The sequence below is a fragment of the Strigops habroptila genome, chromosome 4 (genome assembly GCF_004027225.2).
Source record: "Strigops habroptila isolate Jane chromosome 4, bStrHab1.2.pri, whole genome shotgun sequence".
NCBI classification, from domain to species: Eukaryota; Metazoa; Chordata; class Aves; order Psittaciformes; family Psittacidae; genus Strigops; species Strigops habroptila.
This window is the reverse complement of record NC_046358.1, coordinates 23,287,200-23,308,594: the sequence shown is the minus strand read 5'-3', so window position 1 is coordinate 23,308,594 and position 21,395 is coordinate 23,287,200. Positions and strand designations below refer to the sequence as shown.

Genomic DNA, 21,395 nt, shown 5'->3' with positions numbered 1-21,395 from the left:
GTTTTATTGTTGAGCATGATGCCACATGGTATGGAACATGCCTTTGGTCAGTTGGGGTCAGCTGTCCTGGCTGTGTTCCCTCCCAACTTCTAGTGCATGCCAAGCCTACTTGTTGGTGGGGTGGTGTGAGGAGCAGAAAAGGCCTTGACTGTGTGTAAGCACTGCTCAGCAATAACGTGTTATTAACACTGTTCTCATCACAAATACAAAACATAGCTAGCCCCATATAAGGTACTACAAAGAAATGCAACTGTATCCCAGCCAAAACCAGTACTATGCCTCAGTAATATTCTGCATGAGTTCCTCATGCTTATTTTTTTCATGTTCGTTTAAAATTAAGTTGACCCAAAGAGAAATCCAGAATCAAGGTGTTAATGAACACGGACAATAGCTACTGACCATATCTAATACCAGGCAAGTTACCAGCCACACATGACAACATTTCCAACAGGTCCAGGAGCTGCATTTAAGCATTGGCATGGGCACCCAAGCCTGGCCTGCTTTGTCAGAGTTGCATCTGTGCCTGACCCTGTCTCCTTTTCCAGCATGACTTATTGACTGAACTTCCTAGGTGGACCACAGGTATCCATTACAGGCAGTCTTGTCTCTGGCCCCAGTCTCCTGGATGAACCTTAGACCAATATTATAAGCAGTCCTCTCTCTGGGCTTCTCTCCTGTAATCTTGGACTTGCATTGTAGGTAGCCTTGCCTCCATTCTGGTCTTTGGCCCTCTCTTGTTGCTCCTGAGTGGTCTTCTTGGATGGCCCCCTGACCTGTTACCTTGCCTTCTTTCAGGCTGCTGACTATCGCCACCCTGACCTCACTAGGATGGTGCCCTGGTCAAAGAGGTCCTCCTCCACACTGTGCTTCAGTCAGCCTGACAATGTTTGACAATTATATATAATGATGACAGTTCACTGGCTTCTCAAACTTTGTCCACAAATGCAGTTGCATAGTTTCAGTTGAGCTAAATTAACAGCTTGTTAGCAAAAGGTCTCATTGTATCCTGTCTTCCCTGCTCAGTCAGTTTTCTGCCATTTTAGCAAGCTGACCTGGCAGATCACCCAATTAAACTAGAGAGAGAAAGAATGGAAAGCAGTAAAATTGTACAACTGGGGATGGAAGTTATCCCTACCGCAGTGACAGTGCTCTGTTCAATAAACTCAGGCCAGAGCATGACTGCTCAACTGCTGTAAAGGGATTAGGAAAAAAAGAAAAAAAAAGGAAAAAGAAAATAATATCCAATACAGTTGGAAGGGACTGTGTAAATATTCCCCTTTCATTAGCACACTGGACACTTGACCCAGTTTCAGACTATTAAATATTATACAGACTTGAAATTATTTGGTGATTTAACTTTTGCAAATTTAGACAGTTTAATCAATACAGTAAAAAAAATGTAGCTGTGCTGCATGCATTAGTTTTTGCTATTTTAACTACAGAGATAGCCTAATCATTCTGAATCTATTCTGGTTTTTGAAAATATCTAGTTTGCATGAAACATGTTCAGAAGTTAATACAAATATTAATATAGTCATACACTTGTATTACATCACCTTATTTACATAGTTATTCCTACTCTGTAGCAGACTAATTAGGCCCACAGTGACGTACCACTGTAGTAAAAATAAGATTTTATCTTAGCGCCGGATGAAAATGTAAGTCACTTGTCTTATTATTTTCTGAAGACACTAGAGCATACATACAGATGGAACTGTTTTTCTTGTAAACCACCTCCACCCACTGATTATTTCATATAATACAGCAGGCCTTGAAAAACACAATTGCTTTCTGTTACTGGTAAATAAAGCTCTTTCCCCAGCAAGCGAGGTGAGGGGGAGTCAAATTTTCACAAGAGTTTCTACATCTGCAGTCACAAAGAAAACCTCCTAAATGTTAACCGAGCCTGTGCCATCTTCTGAAGCTGTATTCAGACACATTGAGTCAAGGTTTCCCAACCAAGAGCAAAATAAGGATAGATATTTTCTACTGCTGCTATTCAGAAGTACTTGGGTAACGATGAAACTGACAGAGTTTTTCCATAATTTGGAAAAACTATGAGCACTAGCAAGCACAAAGGAGGCCAAGAGCCAATGAGAAACTCATTAAGCTGCTTAAACTGATCTAAATCTAGGCTGTTGAGGTCACATCCCACCCCCGCCACATATTTCCACCCCTTCCTTTGGCCGATGCTAGTGTTTACGGAAGCAGGTGGTGGTGTGCCAGTTCAAGAAAAAAAACCCCACAAAAACCACATCATTTTGGGGCGGCGGGGGGGCAGGGGGGAGAGTTTTCAACCTGATCAATTCTATGAATTGGTTTAAGGAGTGCCAGCATGAGTGCAGAGGAGGGAGATAGGAACACAACAGCTGGGAATTAAGAGTAGTTTAAGCTTCTATGAAACTGAAACCTAACAAAGAACTGGAAGCTCTCAAGTTTATCCTCAGCTGTGCAAACCCTTTCATACACTGATCAAACTCCAAACTACAGATGGAGGTAGATTTTCCCCCCTTACTGTGTCTTAGTATTTCAAAATCCATGTTGTTCTGCGGTCAGAAGTCTCATTTATTAGTAGTAACTCACTCATGACCCACTCTTAACAGAAGCACAACAGTAATAACTGCACCTCATTTCTAAATCCTCAAACCAGAGAAGATTAGGGAAAGGGAGACATAATTTGTTTTCTAGCATTGAAGAAGCAGGAAAGGGACTGAAGCAAGATGAAGCAGTTCTCCATAGTTGGAAGACTTCTTTGCACTGCTTGGAAAAGGGAAAGTTTCTTTGTCCTTTCACCAGAGCAAAAGCAAAGTGTTTGAATATAATGGATGCAAGCTGATGTTAGATACCATCACATCAGAAACAAGTGGTTATTAGAAATCCCAGCTCCTAAAAATTAGAGCCCAGTGACTTGCTTGTGCTGGCTTTGGTACTCACAGGGTGGGTAAGGAAGAAGATTGATTTCACTTTTATGCTGGTATTTATTAGTCTGTAATTTTCTATCCTTTACACAGCACAATTAGCATTTAATAAGCATGTCCAACCTAAATTTCAAATGCTTTATATATTGGCATTATTATGAGTATTAATATTCCCTGCGGTGTATTTTTTTTTTCTTCTTAGCTAACAGTATTTTGAGGCTTAATCTGGCCACGTAAGAAACACAGTTTGTAGGTTTTCCAGTCATCGGATATGCACCTTTCTTCTTTTGTTTAAGTAGATTGTTCTGATTTTTGCATTCTAGCTTTGAGACATTAAAGAGTGATTTGTCTGGAGAAAAAGAAGTCTGGTACCGGTGGGCATCATGGAAACAATCCATCCGCACCCAGGCTTTTGAAAACAAACAAGGGATCAAGATACTGTTATAAAATCAGGCTGCAGCTATGCAAAGCTCACCTTTTCTTTATCCATATACTGCAAGCATATATTGAAGTCCTCAAACTGATGATGACCACACTGGATATGTATGGTGGTCTGCGTGCTTCGGATATGCCCTGTTTACATTTTTTCTTCCTTAAACCTGTACAGCTCTCCAGGGACAGGCTCCCGGACACCGCACGACGGGTCCCACCTCTCCCTGCAGCCACAACGGCCAAGCCCGCACCCCTCAACTCCAGGGCGGGCTGCGGTTGGCACCTCGTGCCCAGGGGGCTGCAGGGACCCCGCACTTCCCACGGGATGTTATCGGCTGAGGCGGATCCTGCCGGAGAGGCTGGAAACACCTCAGCGCGCCCCGCTGCTTCCCCTTAGAGACGCGACGGGCTTCGGGCGCAACAGCTCAGCTTGCGGGGCACACCCCAAGGCGTGGCTGGAGCCGCGGGGCCGCCCCGCAGCCCCGGCGCAGCGGGGAAAGCCGCGGGCCCGACCCTGCTCGGCCCGACCCTGCCCGGCCCGGCCGCACCACCCCCGCCGCTGCCACCACTCGGGACCGTGACAGGAGGGAGGGGGCGGGAAGCCGTCGCGAGCCCAGCCTACGAGGTGACGCTTCGGGAGCCGCGGCTCACGTGACAAGGGCAGCCAATGGGGAGGCAGCGGCCCGCTCACGGCGGGCGGGGGGCGGAGGAGGAAGGGGGCGGGGGGAGGGCCGGAGCCGAAGCCGGGGGGAGCGGCGGCGCGGGCGCAGCGCGGAGCGGGGCCGCGGCGGTTGCCCCTCTCCGGCCGCGGTGCGTGGGGCGGCCATGCCGAATAAAAACAAGAAGGAGAAAGTGAGTCGCTGGAGTCGTGGCGGGGTTTGGGCCCCGCGGGGAGGCTGTCGGGCGCAGGCCCCGCGGGGAGGAGGGGCCTGGGGCAGAGCGCGGCAGGGGGCGGCAGTGGCGAGCGCAGCCCGGCGCTGAGGGGGGCGGCCGGGCGCTCCCTGCCGCTGGAGAGAGCCGGGCAAGGGGCCGCCCAGTCCCCTCGCTGCTGTGTGCCGGCCCCCTGCCTTCCCCCGGGAGCCGGGCACTGGGCAGGGGGTAGCTCCCGGTGAGGCCTAGTCCGGGGGGTGCCGTGGCCGTCGGGGGAAGGGGGTCCCGGTATCATCTCGCCGGGTCCCGGGGTCTGGCCCGGCGAAGCGGGCGTACGGAGCCCGCGAAGGGCGGGCGCGGAGTTGGGGGCAGCCGGAGGCAGGGGGTCGGTGCAGGGAGGCCATGGTTTTGTCGTGCGGGGGAGTGCTGGAGGGAGGGGAAACGTGTGCTCCGTCGTGCCTGGCGGGAGGCTGGGCTGGCACGGAGGGTCCCCTACCTCGGGTTGGGCCTGGTGTGTTTCGGGGGGAAGGGGCGTTTTTCATGGCGGTACGGCAGGGCTGAGGGTGGGGGGTGCCCCACAGCTGCTTTCCCGGTTCCCGTCCCGGGAAGTTTCACAGCTGCGTGGCTGTGGCTGCAGCTGAAGTTGTGCTTGGGGGGTCACCGTGAGCACTCAAGGAGCACTAATCACCACTCGAAATCTTTTCACCTCCTTTTCCTGACCGTGGGAGAGGATCTAGCTTTGGCCCTGCGTTGCCTCTGTTTTCCCTGGTGCTCCCGGGAGTGGCTTTTCTGGCAGTCACGAAAGGATCTTGCACAAGTAATGGTTGCAGAAAACTTCTAAATCCAACAGAAAGTTAACTGTACTGCACTTCATTTTATGTGATAGACAATTAGCCGTATGAGCGGAAGTCAGAAACAGTGAAGTATATGGTCTGCCTCATGCAGCTGCTCTCCCTCTAGACCTTTTATTTTCAGTTGACTTCCACTTACCTTTTAGTTTTTCAGCATTTTAAAAGTAAATGTAGCTAGCTTAGGTGTTATAATTTGTGGGGATTGGTTTATTTTAACTTTTCCCCAATATTCTTGCCACCCTTGATAGTAAAAACATTTAAACTTTACTTATTGAGGATAACGAATCTCAAAAATATGCTCTGGGTGAAGGGTGCAAGTGAAGTATAATGCTGGGAGGGAGAAATTTGAGTTGTGGCCCTGATTCTATACTAGAGTCTCTAGCCCCTAGGACAGACAAATAATGAAATGTAAAACTAGCACTGATGCTAGTTTCAAAGCTAAACTAAATATAAATATTCCTGAAGTTAAAAACCGAAGACAGTAAGGATGAGTTCTTAGGCATGGTTCAAATCACTTGCATTCTTTGTCCATGCCTAATTATCTGTGTCATTGCTTATTTTTATGTACTTTATGGATGAATTTTGAGGCATAAATAAAATTCCATAACCTTCCTGCAGATGAAAAGTATTTAAAGTAGCTTTGTAGAGACTGATAGTTCAGTATTTAGATCTTCCAATAAAACAGTATAATTTTTGTCCCATCAATTTTGATATTTTTAGAGGATGTCTAAAGAAAACCTGGTTTGTTGGCTTGAAAAACCTGGTTAGATCTCTTCTTCAAAATAACTGAGACTGAAATTTATTTTTTTTTTTTAAAGGAACCTGCAAAATCAGTCAAGAGTGGAAAAAGTGGCAAAGATGGACAAGATAACCAAGAGCATGAGGTAGGTGTTACTAAAATATGTAAGTTTTTTCCAGACAAGTTTGTCGTGACTTCTGAAGAGTGTTCTAACTTTTTCTAGATGTTTGTAATTTTGACATGACAGGTGGTTTTTAATGGAAAGTGGCTGTGGAACTACTGATCTGGTATTTGACAAAAATTTAGAGAACATGCTCTTGAGCAAGTTAATTTTATTTAGAGTAAATGCTTGCTTGCTACAGTCTTAAATACTTATCTGTTTTCTTTTTGGTTGTAAGCCATACTTACATTTCTAGTCTCATTGTGAGGTTTGGGGCTTGTCTTCTAGTTGCTTATTGCAGTTTTTATCATTCTCTGTAATTCCCAGTGCTGTTTTCTCTCAAACTGTCAATGTTGGCATGTCAGTTAAGTGTCAGTAGCCTGTTTTATTGTTAGTTGACCTTAGGCTTAATCAAAGGCTGCCAGTTGTTTTTTTGTGTGATTTGTTTTTATAGGTATACAATGCAGTGATCAGTTGTTGATGCTGATTTTTTTTTTTTTTTCCCTCTTCCTTCTGCATTGCTCTGTTTTGCCCACCAGCAAGGTGCAGTGACTTCAAAGAGGTCTATTAAATCATTATTCACTCCCTTTCCCACATTAATCCAGAAACTTGGAATTAATAGATTTGGTTAATTTGGAAATCCATTGTTCAGATGGATTCTGAAATTTCATTTAAAATATTCATACCAGACCAAATGCAAAATGCTACACTGACAGGCTCATGTAGTTCAGCTTCTAAACTACGTGTCTTGATACTGAAAAACAATGTTTGAGAACAAAAATACACATTCAGCTTTACCATTTTTTCCTTCCTGAAAAGACTGTAGGGGGGTAGGTGGGTGGGAATATTTAATACACCTTTTTCTGCTGCACTTCAGTGAGTTCTCATTTCTTTTCTCTGCAGAAAGATGCATGCTAGCATCTTAAAGTAAGGTCATTAACACTTGTAAACTCCTTGTAAAAGTATTTCAGCAAATTCAGATAAGAGTTGATTGAGTTTTGGTGGAGGGACCTTAGCTGCTAGGAAAGCTCAAAGAATGAAATAAGAAATCTGTCGGCGTAGATGCTTACAGAGGTGTAAATAGATGTACTTTATTGCGATACATTCTGTCTTTGCAGTATATTGCTGTGATGTTAAAAAAAGTATTACTTCTTGGTTAAAAGTTTATTTCCTGTGCAACTGTAAGACTTGTCATTTTCAGCATCTTTGCTATAAGTTTGTTGACTGCTTATTTTCTCAAGTTTCTGAATGACAAGCTGCTGAGGCCAAAACTTATTTTCTTATTCCTTCTTGGTACTTCAGGGTAGACTGTAAAGCTCCCATGGTTGATTAGTGGAGAGCTTTAAATGTTAACTGAAAACGCATATGAAGTTTTGTTTGTAGTTTCTGTGTTTGCAGATTTGGCTTTTTTTTTTATTTTTTTAAGCTTAAAATGTAAGGGAGTTGACTCTCAATAGAAGAATATGTTGTAGTGTACATGCAACTCCCAGTGAAAACTGCAGATTACTTATCTGTGATACTTAATCATATATGAATAGGGGCAGAATGGAAAAGGGACTGGGAATTGTGTGTTGGGATCGATTCTGTTCAAGATCTTTGTTGGCGACATGGACAGTGGGATTGAGGCACCCTCAGCAAGTTTGCTGATGATACTAAGTTACGTGGTTCGGTTGATACCCTGGAGGGAAGGGATGTCATCCAGAGGGACCTTGACACGCTTGAGAGGTGGGCCAATATCAACCTCATGAAGTTCAACGTAGCGAAGTGCAAGGTCCTACACCTGGGTCAGGGCAATCCCAGCACAACTACAGGTTGGGCAGAGAAGTGATTCAGGGCAGCCCTGAAGAGAATGACTTGGGGGTGTTGGTTGATGAGAAACTGAACATGAGCTGTCAGTGTGCACTTGCAGGCTGAGCCGCATCAAAAGAAGCGTGACCAGCAGGTCGAAGGACCAGCAGTTCTGGTGTCCTCAACATAAAAAGGACATGAAGCTGTTGGAGCAAGTCCAGAGGAGGGCCACGAGAATGATAAGGGAGCTGGAGCACCTCCCATATGAAGACAGGCTGAGAAAGTTGGGGCTGTTCAGCCTGGAGAAGAGAAGGCTGCCTGGAGACCTCATAGCAGCCTTCCAGTATCTGAAAGGAGCCTATAAGGATGCTGGGGAGGGACTCTTCCTTAGGGACTGTAGTGACAGGACAATGGATGATGTGTTTAAATTTAAACAGGGGAAGTTCAGGTTAGATATAAGGAACCCTCTTTACTGTGAGGGTGGTGAGGCACTGGAACAGGTTGCCCAAAGAAGTGGCAAATGCTCCATCCCTGGCAGTGTTCAAGGCCAGGTTGGACAGAGCCTTGGGCAACATGGTCTAGGGTGAGGCATCCCTGCCCATGGCAGGGGGTTTGGAACTAGATGATCTTAAGGTCCTTTCCAACCCTAACCATTCTAGGATTCTATGAATGTGACTGGCACATATAGTATGATTGCCATTCCCAGTGGGCATTATTTAGTCTCCATAGATTTTGGAACACCTCAGTGCTTGACTCATTAACTTAATTAATAGAGTAATTGCATGCAAATAGTAATGTAGACTTTGCATTCTAATGTGGCTGGCTGTAATCATGATGTATATTAGCTGGTGCTTATATGAGCAGAAAGGAGGCTATTTGTTAACATAGTGAAGACTAGTAAATATGGAAATATTCTGGAACACACTATTTTTAGGCCTGTTTTTAGGCCTTTTTCTTTGAAGAAGATTGTCTTAGTGTTTCCTTGTACATATGTTTTAACATGCCTTTTAAGAATAGTCTTCTAGACTATGAGTTGATTGGAAATATGCTGGTTCAGGTTTTTTGGTTTTTGTTTTTTTTTCTCCCAAAATGTATTTAATGCATATGCATTTAATGCAACTGGAAGATTGTAAAGACTGGAAACTGTCTGCTATTCAAAGAACAGGGACAACATAAGCAGCAGCAGCAGCCTACAAATAATTTATTTATAGACACTTCTATAGCACTTAGCTAAATTAATGATGCCTTAGACTCCTATGGATAAAAAAAGTAATATTTACAAAAATGAACAAGTGTGTTTTCCTGTCTTGCAGTCAGGGAAACAAGATGTTAGTTGAGTGAAGCTGTACAGCAGGTTTGAAAAGGGATTGAAATGATTCCCAGTATGCTAGGTCAGGATGTCCATGCTGGAAGTTGGTGAAAATGACTTGTCGCAGTTTGAAATCTACAGCAGTAGCCCATAAGCATGTACAGAGGTACTAAACTGTAGCTGCAGTATGCAGGTGACCTACTGAAGTAAATGCCTCTTCATTTAAATCTCAAAGAATACCATTGTAGTTGTGTTTTAAAGCAAGGTCTATCTTGCCTATTTTCCTGTCTCCAGCATTCCTGCCAAGCAGATGTTTAGGGCAGAGAATGCAAATGATTCTTGCATTACCCATGCCTTGGTTACTTGATATAATACCAAAAGAGCCATGCTACATATGAAACAACATGGACCTCTCATATTTGCTGTGTGGTCAGTAGCTGATACTTAAGAGATTCAGAAACACAGTAGATACAAGGTCTTCTATCCTGGTATGCTTTTCTCCACGCCAGTATGTGTCTTAGAAGGTTGCTAAGCTGAGGTAAAATTGTTTTCCTGTTATTAATGATTTAACTGAAGTTTTTTATAGTGTCATCTTTAGATGTTTGGGGTTTTTTTTCCACAAGCCTTGCTCAATCTCCCCTAGGTGGAAGGACTTCCATTAATTTGACTGTTTCCTTCTCTCTTTCCATGTTCTGGTCTCCTTTTTGACAGAGGTACCAGGAATGAACAGTATGTATGAAGTGAGAACACCTTGTCATTCTGTACCCTAACACAATTATTCCAGTTTCCAGTTGCACTGGAATACAAAATACAAAAGTATTGTTCACTTTTGTAACACTTAAATGGAAGCTTAATCATATCAGCTTTTTTTAACTTCAGTTGTAACCTGTTAGTAAACATAAATCAGACTATATAGTTGCCAGAGCAGTTGAATCTCTCTAACGTCTTACTTCAGTAGTTAGTCCAGGATATTAAGTGTCTGCAGGTTGTGAACAAAGGGTTATTCTGTTGTATACTGGTTTTTTTTCTGTGAGGGAGTAGTGTTATATTCTGGTAAAATGCTTGGGGGGGTGTGTGTGGCGTGTGTTTACCAGTTCCCCAACCTATACTCAATAAAAAAACCAAGTAACACTAAAAAATGCCTGGGTATGGGGATTGGCTATGTCAAGATTTAGTATCTTGTGGACATACATATTCCCTGTGACCTAACCAGCCTTTGAAGAAGTAACTTGCCTCAGGAATAAGCATTGTTGTGGGGTTTTGTTTTGTCATAGGGGTGTGGAGGTCTCCTTTTGAGTTAAAGGAATAATAACTTATGGTCAGTCTTATTTCTTTAGGAAGAGGTGGCTTGGTAATAATTAATGATTGTTGCAAAACATTACCTTGTTCTATGTCTAGAAAAAACCTAACACTTCTAAAAATTCAAATATCTTAACAGTAGAATACAACCACAGCGGAAGGAAGCTAAAACGTTAACCCTGTATACTCTTAATTCTGTCTGTTTTGCCTGTGAGAAGGTATGTGCTAAAACTTGCGCTTTTTGCCAGTTGCTGAAATAGTCTAGGATCATTTGTACATTTCACTGTTGTGGTTGAAGTAGCTGTTCAGAAGTGACTGGTAACCTTTCATACAAGGCCATACTGGGCCACTTTCATCCCAGTAGGTGACTGGGAGTGATGGCATCTTCTAGGACAAGCTGAACTGGCTTAAGAAGGCATGAAACTTCTGAATTTAAAATTTTACTCATCTTGATTGTGGTGCTGAGTAGTCTGTAGAAGGGAAAGACAACTTCTGATTTTTTTAAGAAAGTATTGGCCTGGGGGCTTCTGACAAACAAGAACAGAATTCATAACTCTTCAAGTTTTTCTGCTATGCAGAAGAGCAAATGGAAGACTAATATGGTTTGAGGAGTGTGTGCATCTTTGTGTGTATTATCACGTTGTGTCCATGTGCTGCCTGGGTTGGTTCTTTCTACTTCAAGGGTGTTTGTTTCAATACAGAGAAATCAAAATGTAATAAAATACAAACTGCATTGGTCAGTTTTCTTGCTGTGCAAGAAATGGCTTGATTTACTGGCAGCAAGTGTGGCTAATGTTGGGCTATAATCACTGTTGAAACCAATTTAAAAAAAAAATTGAAAAAAGCTTTGGTAAGTATTCATCCACGCTCAGTCCTACCACTGTGTTGCAGCCATCACTTTTCATTAGGTTTATTAAACACTGGTAACAGCTTCCAGGGCAGCAGTTTCATCAGGTGGTGTTTTTGGAGGTTTTTCTTCCCTGCTTTGTAAAGTCTTTTTTATTTAGAAGTTGATTTGTTAAGCTGTTCAACATTGTGGTAATATTTTTCAGCAACAGTAACCAAATTATAGAAATGTCTTTTTAATGGGCCAACAAGAGAAGATCTTCATGTCTGAAAGAACTTTGAGAGGTGGCTACCCGGTTTTCTTTGATCACCTTTCCTGTATTAGCCAGTACACAGTGGGGAAGTACCATGAGTATTCTCATTACTTCTGTTACTGATTCCTGACTACGTGTGCACGTGTGATTGCCACTTTCCTTAAAAATAATAAATAAAACAAGGGATGGGTACTAAAAGTGGTGTTGATGGTTTTGTGGGGGTTTCTTAGCAGAGCTCATATGTAGAAGTATCCTAATGTTTTTCTACTTCAGAATTTTTAAAGTTATACGTGAAAGTCTTAGCACAACTAAGTACTTATTAGGCAACTCATTAGAGACTACAGCAGAGGAGCTTGAAGTTTTTGGGTCAGGGAGGGGAGAACACTTTTCCAAAAGTTCTGGTATTGTTTTTCCCCTTCCCTGTTCAAATGTGTTAGGACTGGGACTGCTCCTAAATAATTTCTAGAAATACCTCCTTGCCACAGAACATTACTTCAATCAGCTGAGATAATCTTGTTTTAATTGTTTAGTATGCTAATTTGTACCTGCATGTGATCCAGTGTATAATTTTTATTGTCACTTGTAAAAAGCAGCTGTCATGTAAGCTCTTTTAAACTTCTGTTGTTAGATGGGCAATCTCTGTCACTTTGTGGCACAGTGTTTGTGGATATACTGAGTTCAGTGTCTTTGAGGTGTAAGATTCTTCTGTATTTGTTGTTCTTCATAGAATTAGATGTCTTTTTAGAAGGATATATTTAACATAGATTGGAGTTATCTTTCTTAATGTCTGACACTAAAAATTTATTTATAACCTAAAGCAATGTTTTAAGGGGATTGGTAGTATTCCCTACCATACTGTAAGTTTGATGCCATTTATATAGCCATCTTGATCAGGAATGGCTGATAGCCTGTAATAAAGCATCCCCAAACCGCCAAGTTTTCAGTGGACCAAATCAGTAAGCTGTGTTTGCAGTGCCTAACAAACCTAGATGTACCCTAGTTGTTTCTTAAATATGTATTCAGTAATATATTTTTAGGTGGCCCTGCCTTAGCAGGGGGGTTGGACTAGATGATTTCCAGAGGTCCCTTCCAACCCTAATGATTCTGTGATATATGCCAGCTGGACTGGCAGGCAGTATAGCCAGTGTCTTCTTGAGTCAGTCCCATGCAGTAGATAAAATTGATTTGAAAGTCACTGTTCTTTAATTTGGAAGGAGATACTCATAATGAAATAAATTTGAAACTTTGAGCATCTAGTCCTCTCAAGTTTGAATCACAGAAGGGCTATAAATGGGCAGTGCTAGACCTTCTGTTTTCTGAAGCTTTCTAGGGCTATTGACTTGGGATATTAGTCCTAACATTAGCAAAACAGGACTTTAAAACAAAACTGCATAGAAAATCAGGATGGATTTTCTCTTCTATTAGCTATGTAAATAAAGTCTGTGAGCCTTCAGGATGGTTGGCTTTTTTGTTTTTTGTTTGTGGTTTGGGTTTTTTTCCCTCTCTAAACTGGTGTGCCAACTTCTTAAAAAATTAGTTTGAAAACTAATTTTTGTTCATGGCTTGTAATTCCCATTTTCTTTCCTAGAGTTTTTTTAATGGATTGATATAACCATTAAAAAATACTTCAGTGTAGCAAATGAATACACTCTTAGTACTAAATGAGCTGCTATTTGCTGACTAGAAAGATGCACTTTGTGTTAAGCTTAAAGCAGCTGTGCAATTTTTTTGTTTGTTTTTAACTTCTGTAATTTGCTATTTTTAATGACATCTTGCCTTTTTGTTTTGGCAATTGGAATTTCCTTCCGCATCCAAAGCAAATATACATTAATACTGAATAGTGAAAGAGGTACCTTAACAGTGCCTGTTATGTAACTTAATATTACGCTTTTAAAACTAATGTGATTGATAAAGAAGTGTACCAAACACTGCTGTATACAAGTATTTCCTTACCTAAAAGGAGGTGCTTCTGAAAACAGGATCCTATGCCCTTCTAGCTTTTACAGAAGCCTGACAACTACTTCTGTAACATGATGTGTGAGGACTTTCATTCGTGGTTTGTTTCAGTACTTGCTATCCTCTACTTGCTAATCATGCTTTTAAACTCTCTGAATCCTTCCTGAATGGAAACACAGCAATGAAGGCAAAGGCCTTCACTGGGCAAAGTGGCCTTCAAAAATGGATATTGTCATCTTGTAAACTGAAAACATAATTTTCATCCTTTGTTTCAAATTGTTTATCTAAAGCTTTTTCATAAGACCTAATGCCCACTACTCCTTTAACTTCAAGAGGGCACAAGTATTAATTCTGTATTACACATATGCATTAATGATTAATATAGTTATCCCATAGAAAATAAAAATAGTAAGAAAAATGAGGTAGCCGCTGAATGCTACCCGTATGTTCACAGACTTTACAAATATTAAATCTTGCGATCCCCCCCCAGCCCTCCATTTCATTTGAAGCCAGAATAAATATGTAATTCTACATGTGGGAGGGTAGGCTTTGGCTTTTTGTTTTGTGTCCTGGTTTCAACTGTATCAGTTAATTTTCTTCCTGGTGCAGTGCTGTGTTTTGGCTTCAGTCTGAGAACAGTGCTGATAACACACCGATGTTTTAGTTGTTGCTAAGTAATGCTTACCCTGATCAAGGACTTTTCAGTCTCATGCTCTGCCAGTGAGGAGGGGCACAAGGAGCTGGGAGGAAGCAGAGACAGGATACCTGACCCAAACTAGCCAAAGGGATATTCCATACCACAGCATGTCATGCCGAGTATATAAACTCAGCATGGAGTTACCCTGAAGGGACTGGTTACTGCTCAGGTTGGGTTGGGTATTGGTCAGCAGGTGGTGAGCAATTGTATTGTGCATCACTTATGTTTTCTGAGCTTTCATTTCTTCTTTTGTTGTTTTGTAGTAGTATTGGTATTCTTTCTATTATCACTGTATTTTACATTATTTTAGTTATTAAACTGTTCTTATCTCAACCTGTCGGGTTTACATTCTTCCAGTTCTCCTCCCCATCCTGCCTTGGAGAGAAGGGGTCGGGGGGCTGGGCGAACGGCTGTGTGGTGCTGAGTTATCGGCTGGGTCTAAACCATGACGGTTCCCCTTTCCCTCACTCTCCACCCCCAGGTGTTGAGGGCTAATTAAAAAAAAAAAAAAAAAGAAATAGGAAAAAAATCCTGCCCCATTTCTGAATATACTTCTTAAAAAACAACTGCCAAATATTATAATTTGCTACACCTTTATAGTGACTGTAATTTAATACTCTTCTTTGTCATTGCTCAGTTTAGCAGTCTGAAGTACTGAAAAGTAAACTTTTCTAGTGATATTTAAAATAAAAGCACGATGAGAGCTGGAGATGAAATGATTTAGTGTAACAGTTCTTTAGAAGTGGCCAAGGTTATGACTATACTACTAAAATGGCCAAGAACTTGTCAGGTGCTGTAACTCTCTTACATAGCTTCTAATACAAATACCAAATCGGTGGTCAGGGGATGAAGCAAAAAATACCTTGACATGAGTATGTGAGGTGAGAAACTATTATGAATGGTTCAGGGAGCACATGAATACAGACATCAGTGATAAAGCCACATATATAGTAGCCTTAGCTCACCAGCAGCTTTATATAATTAAAATTTACAGTAGAGTATAGGAATTGGGGCTTAAAGTAAATGAAATGAGTTTGTGTGTGTTTTCCTTCAAATGTGGAAACCTTACATATATGTGTGTATGTATATATGTACACATACACAGAGAAGCACAGAGTTTTTGTTGATTTAGGCATTTTTTTTGAAAGTAAAAAGGTGGTTCAGGCTGATCAGAGAACTTACAAATGACCATCAAGAGCAAAAGTAACTTAAGCTAGGCCATGATTTATTCAGATTCTTCATCCAGGTATTTATGTAAATGCTTTGAAATAATACATAGGGCATTATCTGGTTTAATCATATTTAATTAGCTAACCAATGGTTGCAGGTAACAAATTTTACTTTTCGGGGGGCATTTGTTTTTTTGATGTTTCATTCTAGAAGATGTATTAAGAACCCAATGTTGCTTTGCTATCAATGTTTGTTAAGTACCAGGTGCTCACTGATGGTGGTGTTTCAGCAAATGCAAAGCATGAATCTGCTTACAGACTGAGCCTGGACACCCTATCATCTTTGCCAGTACTCTACAACCTCAGGCTGTAGATCTGATCTTTGGCTGAAAGGAATCAAATGTCAGTTTGTTCCTGGAGTAAACTAGTTAAAACAAAATTAAGTTTACATGGATCAAATGGAAGCCAAGCCATGTGTTACTGGTGTTTAACTGTGAATGTAAAGTTACAATGCAAGAATGACAAGGATGCAGTATGCTGGCCGATTGTCAGGATTGGTTTGATGTGTTGCAAGTCAGATGTGTTGCACAAAGCTGTGATGATACAATTCTTTAGAAGATAAAATTTGAGCCTTGAATGTAAGCACCTAACAGGAAATACAAGCAATACGTTGTGTTGTGGAAAATGAACACCTACAAAGAAGGCAGAAGAGCTTCAGCAAGTTGTAGGTCAGTCTTCTAAAATGGTCTGTGACTGTAAAACTTGCTGTGGGAACCCCTCCACAGTGATAGAGGGCCAGATGACTGCTCTTAGGGAACTTCCCAGTCACTGACACGATTTAACAAACTCTCTGACAAAATACTAGTGGAACTTCAGTTAGACATCAAGAATACCCAGCAGTAGCATTGCTACATGTAATGCACAATCATAGTTGTGAAAGAAGTACTACAATGTAAATCAGTGAATTCTGATTACAGTGTGGTAAAATATATGAACTTTGTCATCACCACCCTGTTGAGAAGTTAATCTTTGTTTATCATTATAATGCATGGATCCTCAAAGCTTTAGGGTGCAGCTCTTGCTATCTTACCAAGTAAAAACATAAATTATGCTCAGACTATCACTGGACTATCCAGTGTACCTCAACCAAGATAATCTTCAGTGATAATAACCATATTTGCTAGAAAGGCAGCTGCAAAGATCATTCTAGCAGGCCAGTCCAGGTATCATCCTAGCAGCTGCAAAGGTCATTCTAGCAGGCCAGTCCAAGTATCATCCTAGCAAATGATTTTGTTGAGGAAACCAATAGAAATCTAAATTGTGATCTGTTTGAAACCAACCAAAGCCTTCAGCACCGTAAACTGCATCTCCAGAGGCTTGTCCCTAAGTTGCCTGTCCAATCAATCTAGTGAAACTAGTGAATAATAATGGCATAGTAGCAAGAATCTTCACCAAATTGAGAACCTCAGAACCATTTGCCATCCAGAATGGTACCCAGCAAGCATATTGTTTCCCTCCTGTTTTTCACTGGGTTGTTTATGGATCAGTGCCCCTTTTTGTGTGTCCAGATGATTAAGAATCCACATCAAGCTTTGTATGGCTTGTGCTGAGTCTCTGTAGATTGAAAATACTGATGTTAAAGATCTCAGCTAGTTGCTCCATAGCAAATGCCTTACCAGTGGTTGGGCACTACTTTCACGAACTAGAATTACTGCAGACTGTCTGGATAGGTCTGACAAGCATAATACCATAATAACAAGAGTTTAATCTGATGTCCTTTTGGAAGGCATGTTGAACTGGTGGTGTTAACACAGCATTGAAATCAGCTGACAAATATTGCTCTCCTGGTAGTGTGCCGTCTTGAACAACTTGCCTTGATCCCACCATCCCACCTCCTGAAGGTATGCTGTGGATATATTTACCAGGTTGATGGCTACTGGGCCATATGCCACATACAATCTGTTCCTGTTCCCTCCCCCAAAACAGTAAATGAAGATCTGCAAAGGAGAGCACTCTGTGGCTGAGTTCAAAATTCCCAGAGTGCTCAGAGATTTTTACAGTACTTTGAAGTTACTGCAAAGAGGAGAAGACTGCATGGAAGGCTCTTAACTGCTCTCCGCCCATTTTGACTCCTTGATCTTTGATTTCAGTTCTCAAGAGATTAAATTAAGTTCAACCCTCAGCTTAATTACATTGATTATGTATTAGGCCTTAACCTCTTAGCTAAATTATTTTGGCTACATACTGGGCCCTCATATAGTTTTGAAAATGAAGTTCTAAATGTCCCTTTCATGTTTTCTTGTGTTCTTTGTTTAGTTTCAGTAACTTGTTTTTCAGATTAACTGTAAGTATATTTTAGATATAATCCAGAATGGTTTCGTAGCCCCTTCTGAGGCTGCCTTGGCAAGAAATGAGCTCTTTTGGGTGCTATAGATCAGACTTCTGTTTAGCTTAATGAAAAAATAAGTCCATGGAGGCTACTTACTATACCAAAAGGAAAAGAAGAAAGGGATTAGTTCTGCATTAATGTAAGCAGATTCAGACTAATGATTCTCATAAAAAATATTCTGTGCTTTTTTCTCTGTGTATGTATATTTCACAGGGAGTCTTAATCATGTGTTAATTGGTATAAGGTTCACCTATCCCGATTTTGTAGTCCAGTGTTTTTATCAAGGTTCTTGCTGGTATGTGGCTTGCTGCTGTCATCCTAGGATGGTGTGCACACTGATACTAACTTGAATTCAGTGGTGATAGTAATTAGAGGGAAGAAATCTGCAGATTAGTGTTAGACTAATCTCTGTCAAGAAACGCCATATGGGGTGCTGCCTAGCAGCATGTTTTCTTCAGACAAAGAGAGAATCCCTCTTGCCTTGTGCTTAGGGGGTGATCTGGTTTTTGTGACTAGTAAGCCATGCAATTTTTTAAACCTTGAATGACAGATGCATCCAGGTGATTTTATTATCATCTTCAAATCTTCACCTGCTCTGACCAGTTTATCTTAGAAAGCAGTGTGAAAGCTTGCTGCACAGTTACAGAGTTGACCCTGCTCTAGGCTTGGCTAGGCTCTTGATTTCATGGAGTGGAAGGCTTTGTGTGGTTTGGTCTAATTCAGTTACTAGTGAGTGGCTTTGAAAGGTAAGGTCAGGCAGAGTTCTTCTGGTTGCCCATACTGGTCAAGGTCGCTTGCATACCAGTTTTTGGAGGACTGTCAGAAAGGGAAGAATAAGGTCTTCTGAAAGACTTGTTGATGTATATGGGATGCAGGGTGGACCCTTCTTCCAGATCCCAGTATTCTCTCTTGTCCCTTAGATGGCTGGCTGAAAGTAAAACTTGCCATGTGGGCTGTTTGGTCAGTTTAATTCAAAAAGAAAACTTGGCTGTAACTGTAGATATGCTTGGTCTACTCATATATTTCTTTCCCTGGTCATAAATTTAGTGTTGTGCTCTGATCTATACTTGCCTGCTTATGAGTTGGAGTTTGAAGGATCTGACTTTGCTCAAAACAGTGAGGGTAAGACAAGGAAAAGGAATGTACCACATCCTGCTTAATGGAGGAGGGCTCAAGGAACAAAGGGATGCAAGAACTATCTATCTTGAACTATTGTGACTGGCAAGAAGCCTCTTTCCTCCCTGCCTTTCACTCTCTTGAATTAATTTTAAGCTTATTCAAGGGTACTGAGGAACATCAACTCTATTTTTTTCAACTGTTACAAGCAGAACTTAAGTTAGAATCACACCATTCCTTATTGTCTTAATGTTCATAAAACTATGTAAAATTCTAGCTTTTAAAAACTAAATTGATCAGGAAACTCAAGGGTTGTGTCTTAATTATGATCTTAAGAAACACTTTCTCAATCTGACATTTTTTCAGAGTAATTTGTACACATTTTTAGGGGTTTATCAGCATTTTTAGAATTAAATCTGTTTATCAGTATATAAACATTTGAGTAGGAAGGAGCTGTTTGCCAGAACAAGGGGAAGAATAGGTATTTCGCATTCTCGTAACAGGAGGAGAATTGATTAAAATGTGTCTGTAGTTTGACTGTTCTGGTGTCAAATAAGTTGAATTCTTCATTGGTGTAGAAGAACATCCATCAGTTATCCTCAGGAGTTGTGGTTTCTAAAGTACTTTGGTTTGTTACTGGGAGAAAGAAACTGGGTTTGGGTCTTCAATCTGAACTAATGAGAACTGTGCCTTCGTAAAAAGTTATGTTACCTTGAAATCTTTAGCAAATTACTATACAGAACTGTTAGTCTGTATTTTTCTTTTTAGAGGAGTGGTTAAAATTGCTGAGCTGTGTGACTTAAGTTGACTTAACTCACTTTCTCCTGGTACCCTTCTTTCCAAGGGCTGGTTGGCTGCAAGCTTTGGAGGCCAGTTGTGGTAGCACCATAGTGCCACTTGTAGAGGCCTTGGGTACAGCTGTGTAGTGTAGTATTCAGTAATAATGAGCTGGAAACTGTTTTGGCAGCTTTCTGGCATGTGCTGGCTGAATGACTGGAGCATGACTGAAAGGCAGGGATCATCATGATTGATGGTAGAAAGGAGGGAGGAAGTCTGTTGGATAAATTGGCTAGCAGTTCAAGTCTGGAATTACACTGGAGTCATCACTGCTAGATGGGAAGTTGCCATAGTAACAAAAAATGCTTTCTTTCACCATTTCTAATTAGAAATGTTACCCATCCTTTTAAATAACCAATTTTGGCTATTTTTAGAATTTAGAATGGTTGGTTCCCTGAGGTGTGTGTTACCTTGGGATACTGTACTGTGTGCATGTGTGTAGGCACATGTGAGCACTTGTTAATTCAACATTGAGAGTTTGTTTGGGAATAGAGGAAACAGGAAAGCAGCTTTTCCTGTTCCAAGTAATGAACAAAAAACAGGTGGTAGTGGAAGATAGCCAGTTCAGAAAAACGTCATTAGGCTCAAAGCGCAACACTGAAAGTACAGAATCCTGTGCATTAATAGTGTTTATATTGCATCTTAATTAGCTTGGTTTAATACTTGGTAAGTTGTTGCTTCCTAATTTTTAGCATTGTTTTTCTTTCTGCTTAGTCTATTCATATATTTTATTTGGAATGTCAGTTTTTTGTTTTGTTTTGGGGTTTTTTTTTGTTGTCTGTTTTTGTTTGTTTGGGGTTTTTTGGGGTTTTTTTTTTTTTCATTTGTTGGGGTGTGTTTAACTTGAATTAATGGAAAGAATTTACGTTGCAGGGCACTTGTATTTCAGCAAAAAAATTTTTAAGCATTTAGTGTTTGGGATTTAAATGTGAAATAGTCTGAAAAATGCAATATAATGGATATTACTTGTACACAAATGCTTTTATCTGCCAATGTATGCCATTTCTGCTGAAACAACTACAGACTGTTTTTGGTAACTTAAGGCTTCTAGTGTTCAGTGTATTGTCTCCCTTATTTGTTCTATAAGGCTGTGAGGGGTTTTGCTATTACAATTTTAAATTCACAAAATGGTCATCTTAAATATGTTTAATGAAAACTAAATGTTGCTTTTGTAACTTTGATACATTAAGTACTGTGTGTCTAACATAACACAAGTGTTAACCTATACTTGAAGCATATAATTTCTCTCCCAGTTATGCTACTAGAACAAAATTTGAATAAAATTACTGTCTTGGAGACTCTAAAGGTAGATAAATCTGTGTGGTAACATTTCCATGTGCACTGCATGTCTGCGCTCCCAGACCATATGGAAATTGTTGATGAATAAGCTATTCTGGAAATCCTTTTTAGAACATGAAGAAAAGTGGTTTGTGTTGTTTTAGCCGTATCCTTATGAAATGCCACTGATGTTATCTCATGCAGGAATGAAACACTGCTTTGATATCTACTATACTTTATCAAAATTCTAGTTGAATCAATTGAAACTGCCAAAGCAGCAGCATTACAACTTGATTTCCATCCTGAATCCCATTCCCATCTGATTTTTTTCCTATTATTGCATGAGCACTGTCTGAAAAGGATAACATAGTCTTTCCTGTAAGATAAAAGTGCCAAGGTGTATTTTCATATGTGTGTGCTTTAATGTAAAGTAATCTGCAAATCTGAAAGCAAATTACGGTCCTGTAAAATTAATTAGTATATTTGG

The 21,395-nt window shown here is 40.8% G+C and overlaps 1 protein-coding gene across 5 annotated transcripts in view; it reads left to right on the top strand.

The window, feature by feature from the left end:
- The first annotated feature begins 4,067 nt into the window (after nt 1-4,067).
- The window catches only part of PPP2R5C (protein phosphatase 2 regulatory subunit B'gamma), an 81,503-nt gene continuing 64,175 nt past the window's right edge, over nt 4,068-21,395 (top strand). For 3 of the 5 annotated variants that reach the window (XM_030481201.1, XM_030481200.1, XM_030481202.1), the window contains exons 1-2: nt 4,072-4,202; nt 5,890-5,955. In XM_030481201.1, coding sequence (XP_030337061.1) covers nt 4,176-4,202; nt 5,890-5,955 — 93 coding nt within the window. In that variant the 5' untranslated portion in view covers nt 4,072-4,175. Of the gene's footprint in view, nt 4,203-4,937; nt 5,038-5,889; nt 5,956-21,395 lie in introns of those variants that run through there. The other 2 variants (XM_030481199.1, XM_030481204.1) reach the window with 2 other exon arrangements.